General features: G+C 36.7%; 1 protein-coding gene across 1 annotated transcript; it reads right to left on the bottom strand.

The window, feature by feature from the left end:
- Positions 1-5,486: 5,486 nt before the first annotated feature.
- On the bottom strand, positions 5,487-15,644 carry mbo (Nuclear pore complex protein Nup88). Its single transcript, XM_027372336.2, has 14 exons — positions 15,383-15,644; positions 13,177-13,346; positions 12,912-13,037; positions 12,461-12,644; positions 12,178-12,290; positions 11,805-11,979; positions 11,105-11,265; positions 10,193-10,275; positions 9,598-9,836; positions 9,042-9,235; positions 8,779-8,925; positions 8,453-8,612; positions 6,996-7,093; positions 5,487-6,278 (listed from the first exon to the last, which is right to left on the bottom strand). Exons 1-14 carry the CDS (start codon positions 15,590-15,592, stop codon positions 6,215-6,217), a joined length of 2,124 nt encoding a protein of 707 aa, XP_027228137.1. The 5' UTR covers positions 15,593-15,644; the 3' UTR covers positions 5,487-6,214.
- Positions 15,645-16,168: the final 524 nt, after the last annotated feature.

The following is a 16,168-nucleotide window of genomic DNA, read 5'->3' as shown; positions in this document are numbered from 1 at the left end:
TCTGAATGTTCATTGACAATATAACCCACCATTAGCTGCTAGATATTTTACTGTTTCAGAATCCATCATGTGTTAAGATTTTCCTTTAAATGGAAAGATTGCTGTTGATACATTGTCAATTACAGTAGTATAATCAGATTTTGAAAGGGGCATCTTTACTATTTCAGTATATCATTAGACAGAGTATTGAATTAAGCATATGTAACTGTCAAAATATATTTCCAAAGAAAACATACTTTAAAAAAGGTTTTGATTTTGTACAGTGCTTCATTGTGTGGAACAGCAAACAAATATCATTATTTGCTTTTGATAATTGATTGCTATTTAAACTGAAATTTAATGGTTAATGGTTAAAAGGCAGAATAAATGTGCTAGACATCAAAGGTCATATAACACTAAAGAAAGGTGTAAAATGAAAAAGATAAAGATGGGGGTTATTCGATGATTAATTGTGCTACATGTCAGAAGTTGTAGAGAAGTTCAGGAAGATAGAAATTAACAATGGTGAGTAGATCAAAGTTGTTAAGGGAAGAAGTGTGGGATTCTGCAAATATGTCCATAGGGTAAGGTAGCAATTAGCAAAAGGAAAAGAGGTTTAAGGGCAATTTTATCAGTTTCAGGAAAAATGTCAGGAGGTAGAGAAACCAGGCAAAGGGGTGGTTATGACAAAGGGTCACTTGTGTATCCAGGGGGATGAAGAATTGACACTAGGGAAGGAAGGGGGGGATAAATGTAGCTGACGCATGGGGAATGGAATGTGCTGGGAGGGAGTGGGAGGAAGGGGTGTAGGGGAACATGAGTAGGGTGATGGAGCATAAAGGGAATGGAAGCAGTGATTGGAGGATGGATGAGGTGTAGGCATGTTATCTTGGGTCGTTAGAGAGTTCTGAATGTCTTTGAGTTTCTGAAATGGAGTTGACTGGAGAAGTCTGAGAAACAAGTTTCCTTATGAGAGGGAGAAGAGAGGACAGGCGTTTAAGGGGAGGAGGGAGAGGATATGGTAGAAGATGGGATGGAAGGTTTAGTTGTAAGTACTAGGAAGTATAGACCGGAATGTCTGAAATAGTGGTGGAGATAGTGATGGCTGGATTTAGAATGGTAAAAGAATTTGAATGGGAGAGGGAGAGACTATAAGTGGGACAAGGAAGAGATACTGTGGGAGATGTAAAAACATCTTGGGAGGGAGGGGGAGAGGTGGAATAGGTCAGCACTGGAGTATGGGAGTAATAGAAAAACCTTGTCTGCATGCTTCCTGTCTGGCCTCACATAAAGTGAGGCTAAAATTGAATATGAGAATTGCCACCTAATACCCAAACTTGTAGGTAAGACAGCTCCTATAAAATACATCATTTGAGCCACCACAATTGGCATATGTGTATGACTGTGCAGTGCAGTTTGATCGATCATGACCAGGTTGGGCACACAGTGGGCATCGGGCTGTGGAAGTGCAGTGTTTAGTGGGGTGGCCTGGACACCAAACATTTTTGACATTGATAGGAAGGAGTTTGATATGGCAAGATACGGAGGGACTCTGCCAAAATAACCATTATGGGGGAGGCCATGTCTATGGAAGTAATCTTGGCAATATTTGTGGAGGGTTTATAGCAGCACCAAAGAGGAATGATGTAGCACTGTACTGATACAGCGTTATAGATCATGAGGCATGCAAGTAGGTCTTCTCCACAATCTGACCAATCTTTGTTGTAGACAAGGCAGTTTGTCAGGGAGATGGAAATAGTTCTGGTACAAGTAATGTGGGAGTAATGAGACTGAGCAGGAATGGGTTTGCCAGTGACATCATTCACAGAAGGAATTTGGATATAAATGTGACAAGGCAGGAATGGTCAGGGTGGCTGCAGAAGAATACACTGCCTACTTGTTTTTGGAGGCATTGCTAGAAGGGAGAGTGCTGTCAGAGTAAAGTGCTGTAGAAGGGATCACTAAAAATTTATCCCATTTAGCTGGGCTAAATAGTGTATTCAAAAGGTTTGTAGAAGTGGGGATAATAGACGAGTGGGAATGTGTGGAATACAGAGTAGTGTTGAGAGAGTAGAGGTGGACATAAAGGCAGCATAGTAGTAATAAGGGAGAGGGTTGATAAAGAATGTGGGGCTGGAGGAGAAGTAGAGGATGGTGCAAGTGGAGGAAAAAGTCCTCCCTAAGGGGTCCCTTGAGGGGTAAGGGCAAGACAACTCAGTGGGAATATCTTGCCCAAGGCCATGCATGACTTGTCAAAGAGTCAGCCTTTCATTGCTTCAACACAGCTCTCACCTTAGGAAGTGGATAGAAAAAAGGGTTGGAGAAGAAAAAGAAACAGAAAGGGAAAGAAGAAAATACTGCAAAAGTAATTGAATAGTATAGTGCTCATTCTATGAGCACTATACTATATTAAAGTACAGCATACTGCACAAAGCAGAATAACCTTTCAGTCATCAAAGATGAAGTCCAATTATGGAATAAATATTTTTAGATAGTGTGCACATCAAATCTTTACCTTTACCTTTGCTTGCTAAATATTCAGTTATCATAGTTATTTCAGGCTCCCATAAACATGGACATGCATATCTAAGGTCATATAGCACTTTAGGAAAGTATATTAAAGGAGGGGTGAAGTATCATATAGCACTATAGGAAAGTATATTAGAGGAGGGGTGAAGGGTGATAGTTGCTATGCGTCAACTATCAAGAGTGATCTTGTAGGGTTAAAGATGGTTAAAGAAGTTGTGTGAATAGGCTATGGTCAGCTTAGGTAAGGGAATTACCTAAGTGTTTCACGTGTGTATCCAGGTGGAAGTGGAAATGATGGAGGGGATGGAGGGAGGGAGAATGTATGTATAGTTGAAGTTGAGGGGGGTGGGTTGTGTTGGGAGGGAGTATGAGCAAGTGTAGGGGGAGTATGAGTAGGAGGAGGATGGGTGTCCGGAGGATGGATATCGGCAGTAGTTGGAGTTGAGGGGGATGGGTTGTGTTGGGAGAGAGTAGGAGGAAGATTGATATCACTAGTATCAGGAGGATGGATATCAGTAGTAGGCTGTATTGAGGGGTTAGGTTGTGTTGAGAGGGAGTAGGGAGGGGTGTAGGGGGAATATGAGCAGGAGGGAGATGGATATCGGCAGTCACTTCGAGTATGGAGGGAGCATGAGGTGTGGAGTTGTGTTTCTCAAGCATATAGTTTTGGATATATTCCATTGTTTCTGCAGTGGAGTTGGTTGGAGAGTTTTGTGAGACAAAGGTTCTCTTATGAGGGGGGGAAGAGGAGACTGGTGTCTGAGGAATGAAGGTAAAAGTATGTGAAGGTGAGTGTGCAGTAGGGGAAGAAGGGGTGGAGCGTTTAGTCTGTCTGCTTTGGGTAGTGCGGGGAGGGAGAGGGGATGGTGTTGGGGCTGTAGTTGAGATTGGAGTGTCTGGGTTTAGGGTAGCAAAAGAATTTCACTGGGGGAGGTAGAATGTTGAAGTGGAAGTGGGGAAGTAAGTAGGTATAGGGGAGGGTGTAGGAACATCTTGAGGTGGAGGGGGAGGGGTAGAGCGAGCAACATTACTAGAGTAAGGAGTATAAGAGAAACCTTGTCAGCGTGCTTCCTGTCTGGCTTCACACAGAGTGAGACCATCTTTGTATCAGAAAGCTGCTACCTCAGACTCAAACTTGTAAGTGGGACAGCCTCTATAAGTACATTATGGGGGCTGCCGCAGTTAGCACATGTACATGTTTGTGCAGAGCAGTTTGATCAGTTATGACTGGGTTGGGCACATAGGGGGTATCAGTCTTTGGAGCGGCAGTGTTTGGCCAACAGTTTTGACATTGACAGGGAGGAGGTTGGCATGGTCGAACAGGGATGGATTGTCCACCAATGTAGATACGAACGGGAAGGTCATGTGTAGTGAAGTAATTTTGGCAATTTTTTTTTGATGACCTCTAGGAGGAATGGTGTAGCAATGTACTGATTTCATGTCTTGGTCTTTGAGGCATTCGAGTAAGTCTTCTCCACAGTCTGACCAATTCTTGGTATTGACTGGGCAGTTTGCCGGGGAGATAGAGACAGTTCCGGTACAAGTATTAAGAGTTGGATGAGGTTCTGCAGGAATGGGGTTACCAGAGTGATCAGTTAGATTTGATAATGCTATAGCTTCAGTTTCAGATCTGACTGTACTGAGATGGGAGTGATCGCGTCTGGTATGGAAAGGGACTCTGCCCACTTGTTTTTGGAGGCATTGTTGAAAGAGGAGAGTGTTGCATGAGTAAGGAGCTGTAGGGGGGATCACGAAAAATCAGTCCCATTTAGCTGGGCTAAATAGAGTATTTAAGATATTTGTAGGGATGGTGGTGGTAGAAGGGCAGGGACGTGTGGAAGAAGGAGTCTTGTTCAGGGGGGTAGTATTACGGAGAGATGGAGAATAAGGCTGTAAGGTAGTAATAAGGGAGGTTGGGGTGTTTGATGAAGAAGGTTGTAGGGGTAGAGGTGAAGTTGAGGAAGTTGGGAGAGTAGAAATGTCTTCCGGAGATTGAGTCTCAGCTTGGGTGGGTAATGCACTAGTAGGTATTGAGGAGTGGGTAGTAGATTCAGTAATCAGGGTCGCGGTCAAAGGAGAGCCTGAGGTCGGGGAGCGGGTAGAGTCTGAATTGGTGGGGCTATTTGATGAAGAGGCAAGTCTATTTGCCTCTAATATGGGTATTACTTTAGTACTGGCCATGGGAAGCCTTGATTATGTTTGGGAAATAAACAGTCCACCCCCTCAGTGCTCTTTAACCCACTAACAACGGGTGTCCAACATATGAGACACCTAAAAAAATAAACATTGCTGGGCGTCCCACCAGTGTGACGCTGTATTGGGGCCCGCGCTCCGAAGCAGCAGCGGGCCGCGGCCAGCAGGCAGACAGATTCTGAGGCAGCTCTGCCCCGATCTTGTAGCCGCCCGGAATCTTTTATTTTCGGCTTCAAAATATACTGGCATTAATGGGTTAAGGGGGTAAGGGCTAGACATTAGGGGAATGCCGTGCCCATGGTTCCTACAGGCCGTTCAGGACTGGCACAAAGTCAGCCTTTCATCCTTTCGGCTATTACACCTTAGGAAGTATATAGTAGAAGGGGTTGGAGAAGGGATAGAAACAGAGGGCTGGAGGAAGAAAAGGCCATGCAAAATTAGTTGAATCGAGGGCTGAGGCCCTAGGCAGGGAAGATCCCTGCATTGGGTCTCAGTCTCCGTCTCCTAAGCCCCCCCACGACAACAACAGGTATGGGATTGGGGGGCAAAAACAAAGAGTAGTTGACTCCATATACACCCTGATGTTCAGTATGGTTCAGGGGGTTCCCTTCATAATTACGTTGAAAATAATTACTTAAAGCCGATTCTTGGGACAAAAAATTATGTTTACTGATGATGGCATGCAGTACTGCAACAGAGCCTTTAGCATATCTTTAATGGTTTTCCATTAGTTAAATTATACAGCCAACATCTAACGGTGTTAAAGGACAATCAGTATAAAGTGCTGGTAATCTTTCATGTATATTTAGAAAAAAAAAAAAATCTTGAAGAGGTTCTATTGGTGAATTTCAAACCTAACAAATACGATATTTTTGTTTGCTTTTTTACCATATAAATGCAAATGTAAACATGTAAACATGCAAACATATTATATCATGCTTTGTACTTTCAATTTTGTCAGCAACATCTTATAAAATGTAAAATGTAAATATAAAATCACAGTAAAATATGCAAAATACAAGTTATTGGTTCAAAAAAACAACCATTTTCACAAGAACTTTGAGTAACATATCTAACCACCATAAAAATATTTCCTTAAACTGATCAACTATTACTGACATCTAGGGATACTAGCAACATATGAAAAAGGCAACATCAAAACAAGCTCTGAAACAACATGATATAAAAAAAGAGTTTAATGTAAATCAAAGAACAGTGTGATGCTTACATTTCACACACAGGAAAACTATGTAAAACCATTTCAACAAAGGAAAACACAAGCATTTCCTGTAATATAAAACACTCACATTCCTTTTCTGGGAAAGACTGACTCAGCAGCAAAGCCCAAACACAATATAGTGATATATATAAACTTTTACAAAGGTCTTGACACTGATGCTTAACTGTCGACACTGGAGCTATAATCTTGGAAATTATTTACACAAAGCTCTTAAGGGTTATAATAATTTTGAACTTTACACATTTGATAAAAATAACTAATAAATTTGTCTTATCATAACTGTAAATCACGCTTCACTTGATTGACTCTCTGCAGCAAAGTAGACAGTTTCTCACTCCTGAAAAAGTGAAAAAAATCAATTATATACACAAAAAATTTCACTACCTATGAATATGTCTGTAAATTCAAATAAACATTTAATTAGCAACAAATTTGTAAACCCAATGGCCACAGGGTTATTTACTGTCCACTGTAGAATCTTGTGAATTTTGTTGCATACAGATGGGTTCACAAGTTCTCAGCCACCAAGGAGTTAATTAGTGGGCCTAAATGTCTACAACTCATTGCCCTATTCCTTGAATTTGCGGATATTGTTTTCTGATGCTTTTAATATCAATATTCTTATTACTGCTATTGAAACTGGTTATCAAAATGTTCTGAAAATACTAATAACAATATCAATAGTTAAGCAATATAAAAAATATCTCCAGAAATCAAGGAAAAGTGCAAACATGTGAGGTACATTGGACAAATAATTAACTACTTGGTAAATAAGCACTTGTGGAACCATCTTTGTGTAAACACAATCAGTTAACTAAAACTACAATGGACACAACATGTAATCATGCCATCTGTGTCCAATGGGTTTAAAGATTTCTTACCCACATCTAACATATACCAACATCATACAATCATATTAAATAATTTTCTCTTATCATTTATCATAAATCAAAAATATATAACTAACTCCCCTCCCCTCTACCTCTACCATTTTCATCAAATTCTGACAAAATTGACAGCAACGTTCTACAATGACATGACCCCTTTTACTTACTCTTTGCTGAGAGCCTGTTTCAGAGCTTTCAACTGACTTTCTGAAACAGTGGGAGATGCATGGGCTTTAACAGCCTCAGTACTCTGTAGTTTCTCCATCTGAAAGAATTCATATTATGTCATGATATATACATGAATACTGTACTTTCGCAATTCTTATTATAAATTTAGAACTATCTCAACTTTTGTTGGCTGATACAGAATAAAACGAAAAAAAAAAAGAACTATCAGTATGGACACAACTACAGAAAAGTATTCCTGTAATCTTCAGTGCAGACTGAGATTCAGAAGAATAATGTAACAACAATGAAGTAATAATGATTAATCTAAGTACAAAAAGCATGAACACTTGAGCAAAATGGGGACCAAAAAATACTTCTTAAAGCCTCCTGGCAACAAAGGGGCACAATATTTGTTTTGAGAAAAAGAAAAAGAAAAAAAATAGTAATGATAATGATAACAACAACAACAATAATAATAATAATAATAAATAAATAAAATAAATATAATAGTCCTCAAAAAGGTATGAATGAGACTGGATATCTTCACAATACAAGAGATGTATTTGACCGGTTTCGATTACGTCTTCATCAGAAATATGTATTTCTGATGAAGGCGTAATCAAAACCGGTCAAATACATCTCTTGTATTGTGAAAATATCCAGTCTCATTCATACCTTTTCCACATTTGTCAACATGGATATGGTTCATAATAGTCCTCTTCTCATACTCCACTGATATGGTCTGATCCAATGCATTTACTCTGCCATGCTATCTTCATATTTTCTTTTAAAATTTTACAATATATTAATTTTTTCCACTTTTATGTAAACTACAAATAGGTACCGAGCAATGAAATATAGTAATTAAAAATATATACATATTTCTATTTACTTATATACCTGACAGTTCTGCCAGAAATAGTCCTAACACATAACAGCCCTGCATATGCAATCTACATTGCCTTGTGAACATCATACATATTTCCTCCTTATATGCATTTCTAATTAAATATTCATATATAGTAACAGTACAGTTTCCACTACACAAGGTCCTCTACAACAGGAATTATGCATAGAGTTATGTTACAGTTTGATGAATACTCTAGGTCTTCAAAGAAAATAACATTTTGATAGTATATCAATTACCATATCAATGAGGGTATATGAAGGTTAGTGATCAAATGCAACATCCTTCTACTTCAATAAGGCAACAAATTTTTTCCAAAATCTAAACATTTTCATCAGCTATAAATATCACCTCTACAATACAATTGGTATTTTGCGAGATCTAAATACTTTTAAATTCAATGACAAGCTTTATATTAGAATCTTTAAAAATGTCAAAAATTCTTAAGTGACTCAGAACCCCTTCTTGACTGAATCTAAAACTGTTCTTGTGTAGGTTAGTAATCTTCAGTTATTCCAAACGCCCGGTAAATACCAATATTGACATTACCTGACTTGTCTGCCATTTATCCTTGGCTTGTATTTCACTCAGCTGGTTAGTAAAAATAATGGTGTGCTTCTGCATAGCCTCCAGCTCCTGCAGCATATTCTTCTCTCCAGCTGATAACACAGGCAGCCCTCGACTTACTTGATTCAGCACTTTCTCTAGCCTGAAATTATGCAGTAAGTTACTCAACAGATACATCAGGTGTGATTACTTAAATGAATACCACAGGCCTGATTTACTTCTAAACAGACAAGCAGGTAAAAGTTATAAGTTGTGGGATTAAATATCAAAATCTATATACTGTGGGTCATCATAAATCATCAATTTACCTCTGAACCAATTGGGTCTGTCTGTCATTTGCCTCTTCATACTTCTCGGCCAATTCATGAGCTTTTTCAGTTAGCTGTCTTTTCCTTGACAGTAGGTTTGAAATCTCAGATTGAAGTCGTTGCTTTTGTTCACTTAGAATGTCAGATCTGTAAATTAACAAACAAAATAGTATGTTTGTTAAAAAAAAGAGTATACAACAAATAAAGTACCTTTCACCTTTATTATGCAAAGCTGAAAATGTTAAATTAAACACCATCTCTACCTTCTTTGTATGTCTTCTTTAGCTGTCAGTTGTGGCTGAAGGTAATTGGTTCTTAAGGTTTCTATCACCCGGTTGAGAAGATTCATATATTCATTTGGAGTGACCTTTGACACAGATCCTGATGTCAAAAGTGGCTGTGAAGATACTCTGTGCAAAGTACTACGAATATGGTCTTCAAATGGTTGCACATGAATCTGTTAAGAAAAATGGTATTAGTTACCAAGTGACAAAACATTTATGATGTTACAAAATATGTAAAATCCAAAAATATGCAAAACTGTTTCCATAAAATCTGCAATACATTTTCAGAATTACTATATGAACAAGAAATATAATCAAGGTATGTAAATCTTTATAATGAATCCCAATAACCAGAGTAAAAGTAGACTACAATAGAAAATACTGAATTGATATAAGCTACATACTTTGTTGTCAGACCAAAAGTATAAATGTGGTCATGTAATGAAATTTTGACTTCTAATAATGTGCAAATTTTATAGTTTGCTCACCAAAGTGAATTCACAGTAACCTTTGATATATTGTAAAATGTCCTTACCTTCCTCAGAGGTGATACCGACAGGTCCACATCACCATTACATGGCTCTGTTATATTTGGAACAAAGGCAGATGGAACACTTATTTGAATGAGTTTCCCAGATGCTAGAAGCACATATAGAGAATGTGTAGTGTTAGCCACTAAGCCTACAACTGGCATGGGAGCAGCAGGGGCAAGGGATCTCGTGCAGATGACATGATCCACAACACTCTGCGACTCACTGTCAGAAAATGCTGCATCTGAAATCAAATAACCCTCTTAGTAAGCTGTAAGATGCACAGCAAAGAAAACTGTTAAAAGAAATCTTACAAATAAAAAGCATATAAAAAAGATAATCAACCATCGTAAAAAAAAACAAAAAAAAACTGTTATCACTTCATTAAATGGAAAGATTAACTAAGTACTGAAAATCACAAGTGACCTGGAAGTTTGATTATCAATTTCCAATTTTCTTTTGCCAATCAATGAACTAAGCAATGGAGCATTGAAAAGTGAAACTTCCTTCTAAGAAAGCAAGAAAAAAGGAAAAGAAAAGTACATAAAGAGAGAAAAAGGAAGAAAGAAAGGGGTTAAAGACCAATGAAATATCACTCACCATCTGGTTGGTCATTGTACTGCAGATAATCTACAACCGAGAAAATCACACCATGTACTCCAGCTTCATGACTCACCCAGTATCTGAAAATCAAGACTTTTATGATGATCACAAGTACACATGAATGCCTGCTTAGTAAGATGTCATATATCCATACAGTAATGTAATACATTCATTAACTTATTCATTTTGATTATGTTTAGAAGTCTAATTAACTGCACATCAGCAAAAAGTTTTATAGATGCTCATCCATATTCAAGATCTGAATGCCATTTTTAGTGATATCTCACAAAAATTCTAGTTATATGAAAAGCTGTTTTTGTTTGTAGTTTGATTACTAAGGGTGTCACATGTCCAAAGGCAGTGAATCTTTTGATTAACCAACACTTTAAATTCTTATTCTAAAAAAAAATCTAAGATGAAATGAATGAATAAAAATTGCATATTCTAAATAAATAAATGAATAAATGAATAAATAAATTTATATATATAAATAAAATACATGTAGTATTATGGATAGACTAGTACATATCTTCAAAAAACTAACAGGAAGGAATAAGGCATTTCTGATGCAACGTTATATGACTTCTAAATAAAAAAGATTTATGGAAATGACAAGTATCCGTTGTAAAATGTTCTCCCTATCTAGATTTAGAGGTGGAACTTGTATGGATTACATTAATTCAATTCAGACTATCTAATTCCTTCCTCAACAATATCTATGTGTAGCCATATTTTATTCTCTTGCTGAACTTTTATTAGCACATTAAATTTGTTTCAATCAGTATCATCCTTACTCTGAGAGTATATTAACTTGTACACTGGCATATATATCTACACAGATATCAACAACTGTAAAGAAAATATGGAAAACTATGAGAAAACAAACTTTTTCTAAAGGAACATGACTACCTTGTGGGTGTGGTAGGATCTGCATGCAACAGGAGAGGCGTTGAGAATCCCTCATCTGTAGACAGAAGTGACATCTCAAGCTCTACTGTTTCATAAACATGCAACCTTACAGGTGCCATTTCATTGGTCCAGAATCCATTTGCAAGTGTTTCATTACAGTTCTGAAAGAAAATTTTAATAATTAAAAAAATAAACCTTTTTTTATTTTACAAGTACACTGAGAAATGCATCACACAAATGTATACTAGTAATTACAATACTCAATACAAAATGCAATGACATTAACACAGCATCATACCACTTATTTACACATTTCTGGCACTTATGCATTAAAGTTTCTCTTGCCATATGACCCCTTTTTCATTTTTACAGACACATGATATCATCAACATTTCAATTATGAGAAAAGTAAATGGTGACCTCCTAATTTGTAAATATCAAAAGGCATGTCATGTATCTGTAAACTAATGAGCAACCTCAGAATTCATAAACAATAAAAAGGATTTTCTCCATGGACCTGCCAAGATAAGGCAACTGGAGACAGCCCATTAATACAATGACAACATTTATTTCAAACATTTGCAAATATTTCATCTGAATATGAAGAATGCTGAATGTCTATAGTATTATAGATCCTGCATTAAAAGTAGAGACCAATCACATTACTAAGTTTCTAAAGATACAGAATGCTTTATTTCACCTTTTCAAGTTTATTATCAATAACAATGCAATGATGCAATTGCCCTGTTGATGTGGCAATGACAACAACAGGTGGAGATGACTGCAACACTAGAAGGTCACATGTGTCAACTCCATAATTTGTGTCGCAAGCAGGTGTCATACTGAGCGGTCCATAAACTACGTGTGGAGCAGATCTGGAACAAAAAAATGAGAGACACAATTAAGGAAGGACACGACCAGATATTGAAAATTATAAAGGGAGAATTTAATGATGCTTAAATAGAAAAAGTATCTTACTTATTTTTGTATCTGTATCATTTCTAATCAATATGAACCCAGAAAAATACCCCATTGCTATTTCTTAAATCTAAAAACTAAAACGAAAAAATTACCTTCTGGTACTGAATGTTGTAATAGTAAGATATATCTCACCATTACCATGCAGGATGAAAATGGGCCATTTCAATTCAAGGCATTTTTGCTTCATCTCATCTTCCGGATCAATCTACAAAAGACAGAAGCCAATACAGAAAATCATATATAGTTTGAAACTAAAGAAAAATATCAAAGGTAAAATAACAAGTATCCCCAAATTTTGAACTTGAACTTTTGTGCTGGAAAAAAAAAAAAAAAAAAAAAAAAAAAAAAAAAAAAAAAAAAAAAAACACTACGTACAATAGGACTTGTTACACCATTTGAGACCGCATTTCCTGGAACATGTTTTACAGGCTCGCTGGGAAGACCAAAGTTAAATGCAATTGCATTTTCTCCAAGTGTTGATGCATTTACAACTCCAGAACCACTTGAACCCACAGATATTGCTTGTTCTGGTATCTCATGGCTTGACAGATTGTAGATGCTGAAAAAAGAGATAATCATTAGCTAAACAGTTTTAGATGAATAATATTAAACCACTGATACCAGGAGTAGGTGTAAATATGCACATTTTCAAAACTGTTATACAAATACTACTACTAATAACATGTCATATCAACAACTGTAAAGAAAATATGGAAAACTATGAGCTGTGCTGGCAAGTTCACAGCAGCAACCAAAAATAAACACTTCTGACTCTTTTCACTAAATTGTATTTTCATACATTATATTGGGAAATATAATAACTTACCGTAGGTAATTGTCAGAAGCTAAAATCACTATGTGATTATCATCAATAGATCCTGGGTGCCAAGCAGCTGTCATCACCTCTAATTTAGGGTGACATGAAAAAAATCGTTCTGCTATGTACTCAACCCTGAAAGTAAGGGAGTTTCTCGGTAAAAAGTACAAATAATGCCATGAGAAGTGAAAGAAAATCAAAATTTCTGTTTCTATCAAAACAGAAAATATCACCTCTTTACTGTAATAAGCAGCTATTACAAGTAAGACCTTACCTGCAAGTAACAGTATCTTTCCCTTTGTCATATAGTGCAGGATCGCCACTCCGCTGAGGTAGCTCTACCACAGCCACACCTCTTCTGCCTATAAGAGCAACACAGCTCCCACTGCGATTCATTTTGATACGTTCCACATCCCATACTGGTGGCTTGGATACTGCTAAAATCTGCAAAAAATATAAATGTCAATTACTTTTGACAACTGTGATTTAATTAGTTTCAGAGTTACAGCAACAGAATTAAGTAATTATCTTTTTGGTTCCACCAATTGATAGCATAAATGTCAAGTATTCAAAGAATGTTTCTGATTCATTGGCTAAGTAATTACTTTTATCTACATTATGTGCAAAATACACTTAAACTACCATGAATAACTTGCCATTCGTGGAAACTGAAAAACTTCATGAATTGTGGCTGGGTTCCTTATTCATCTGCTGAAGCCAAAGTCTTCAGGGTTTACTTCCAGCAAAATTACATATTGATTCATCCAACATTCATCACTTAACCCGTAGCCAACGGGTGGCATGTACGTACATGCCATGGCTGTTGTGGCCCGAAACACACATGGCTTCGTATCATGCCCATTCCCACACCACAGGCTCGTTGGATGGAGTTTGTTTTTCTCCATTAGTAGTGGCTTCATTTAGATGGTAAAGATTTTAGGCAGTGGCACCTATAATGAAGGTAAACCTTGAAAATTATAATATTTTCATAAATTATAGCAAAATAAGCTTTTAGGTGCCAAATATCGCTTGCAAACTACTGATCGCGCCTGACGCAAATGGGAAACTGCCTATGTGTGGCAACAATCCCTTTCTTACGTCCACTTGCCATACATTTTTACCCATCGGCACTGGGTTAAAATAATGGTATCATTGAATGGCACAAATGTTTTTCAATAACTTATATATTCCATTTAGTTAATCTCTACGGTAGAGATGTACTAAGCTAGGGTAAAGTGAAGTTAATATTCTTGTAGAGGACAAAAGGTTGCAGTAATAGGCACAAGAGATAATCTGCAGACAAGAACAATAATGCCACATATAAAGGAAAAATACTGCAGAAAGCAAGTCCACTCAGTATGACCGAGTTTCAGCTTTATCATGCCATGCATACAGAGGTGAAGACAATGTTCATCAACCTTAATATCCAGTCATGGCAACTCAGATTGTTGAATAAATTTTACAATAGAGTTGGGACTTAGTCTCTGGCAGGTGTGTCCATATTGTACAGAATTACCATTTAGAATTTTATTTTATCATTACTTATCTAAACCAATCATTTTAAACTACCCACTAATACTAAATTATTTCCATATTTGCATTAGAATAACACTTTTAACACTCAAAATTTTAAAGAAATATGCAAAGATTTTCCCTAATCTCAGATCTAAAGCAATGTAATGCAGTTTATGGCAAGGTAATCAGTTCATACACTATTTCCTACTGCAATCCTGATTGTTATTCACTGTAAACTTACCCATTCTTATTGGTGTTCAAACAAAACTAAAGAGTATCTAAACTTTGATAACCTTCTAGAATAGTTCTTCAGCTTCAAATCTATTGAATCTGGTATCTGTAGATTCATAATGATGTCTTATGTACATTTACACTGGTTTTAACTGACACTAGGAAACACATCTGACTGGCAATATAGAGTCAAGACAGGTTTAGAGGACATCACAACAAATTTGAGAAATGACCCTACATCTCCCACCATTCACTTGTGTAAATCATGCGAAATTTTGTACATCCATATCTCTGCTTATCTATTAAGTCTGCTGACTATCATTTAAATATTTGGATAATATATATCAATGTTTATCAAATTTATTGCAGACCATTCTAGATAATTACCAAAACTTTCCTACATTTTTTGTGTGAAACAAATTATTACTGAATGAAGATATCAGTGAAAATGTAATAATACTTGCTGTAACTTAACTTTATATATCTTTATTAAGCTGCAGAACTTTACTATTCATATAAAAAATCCACCTTTTACCCTGAACTAGTGAATTTCAAATCCATGCCTGAATTAAGACCCAGAGCTAATTTGAAATGAAAGTCTCTTGACAACCGACTATTCATATCCGAAAATATCACCCAAACCTCCAAATCTATCCATCCCAGCTGATTCGGTGAATAAGAGTGGGTGAAAACTGATCTCAGAATGAACATAAAACGCTGTTTTTTTTCCTCACCTGAACTTTGGAGTCTGGAGGATTGGTCACTTGAGTTAGCAAACAGCCGTCTTCTTTACTCCAGGCTATTATTATGTCATCAACAACATCAAGAAGGCCGTGTCGAATAGTCCTTTTGAAGGATCTCTCCTTATATTTCTCACTCAGGACTTTGGTCAAAGTGAGATTTTCGCCGCCTGTGTACATTGAACCAGCCATCGTTGTTGACATGAGCTGTTCGGGATTTCGTCCGAATGCTTTCACAACGTAGCGTGACTTGGACTTCGACCGTACTGAGAGCTTTCGTATTATAATCAGTGGTGTAATAAGTGTTGAAAAATACTAGTCTTGTGAATTTTCTATCTAAATTTGCCTTTATTTTCAGTTAAAGATAAGTGTACAGGAGAAGTGATGTTCTGTAGCCACTGCAAGGATTTCAAACGAAATAAGATGAGGAACGAGAAGCGTAAATTTTGAATTGAAGCTTTTCTCTTTTCTCACTAGCTGCTTTCTTTTCATTTAATGGCTCTCTTCTCACATATTTTTCCTCCTTTCTCTGTCTCTTTTCTCTCTTTAGGATATAGCGCTCGCGTAGAAGCTGCAACATATGCAATGTCACTTGAAGATAACAAACGGTGACTGGCCTCTTTTAAAGTAGATGACTTCAGCCACTAGTAAAACATGTTTTATTTTTTTATTTTTTTATTTTTTTTATTTAATCTTGTCAGTTGATAAGTTTTTTTTAAAGTGTGGTTTTCATGATAACGACAGAAAGAAAAAAAATATGTGAACCTTTTAAGGACACTG

Source organism: Penaeus vannamei, chromosome 9 (assembly GCF_042767895.1).
Source record: "Penaeus vannamei isolate JL-2024 chromosome 9, ASM4276789v1, whole genome shotgun sequence".
Taxonomy (NCBI): Eukaryota; Metazoa; Arthropoda; class Malacostraca; order Decapoda; family Penaeidae; genus Penaeus; species Penaeus vannamei.
This window is presented reverse-complemented; position numbering and strand designations above follow the sequence as displayed.

What these genes read in the sequence shown, in the direction of transcription:
- mbo (XM_027372336.2), bottom strand. Translation starts at nt 15,592, where the DNA reads ATGTCAACAACGATGGCTGGTTCAATGTACACAGGCGGCGAAAATCTC. An exon ending in AAAGATACTGTTACTTGCAG is followed by an intron (nt 13,038 to 13,176) that starts GTAAGGTCTTAC and finishes CCTTACTTTCAG; the next exon opens with GGTTGAGTACATAGCAGAAC. An exon ending in AAACAGGCTCTCAGCAAAGA is followed by an intron (nt 6,279 to 6,995) that starts GTAAGTAAAAGG and finishes TCACTTTTTCAG; the next exon opens with GAGTGAGAAACTGTCTACTT.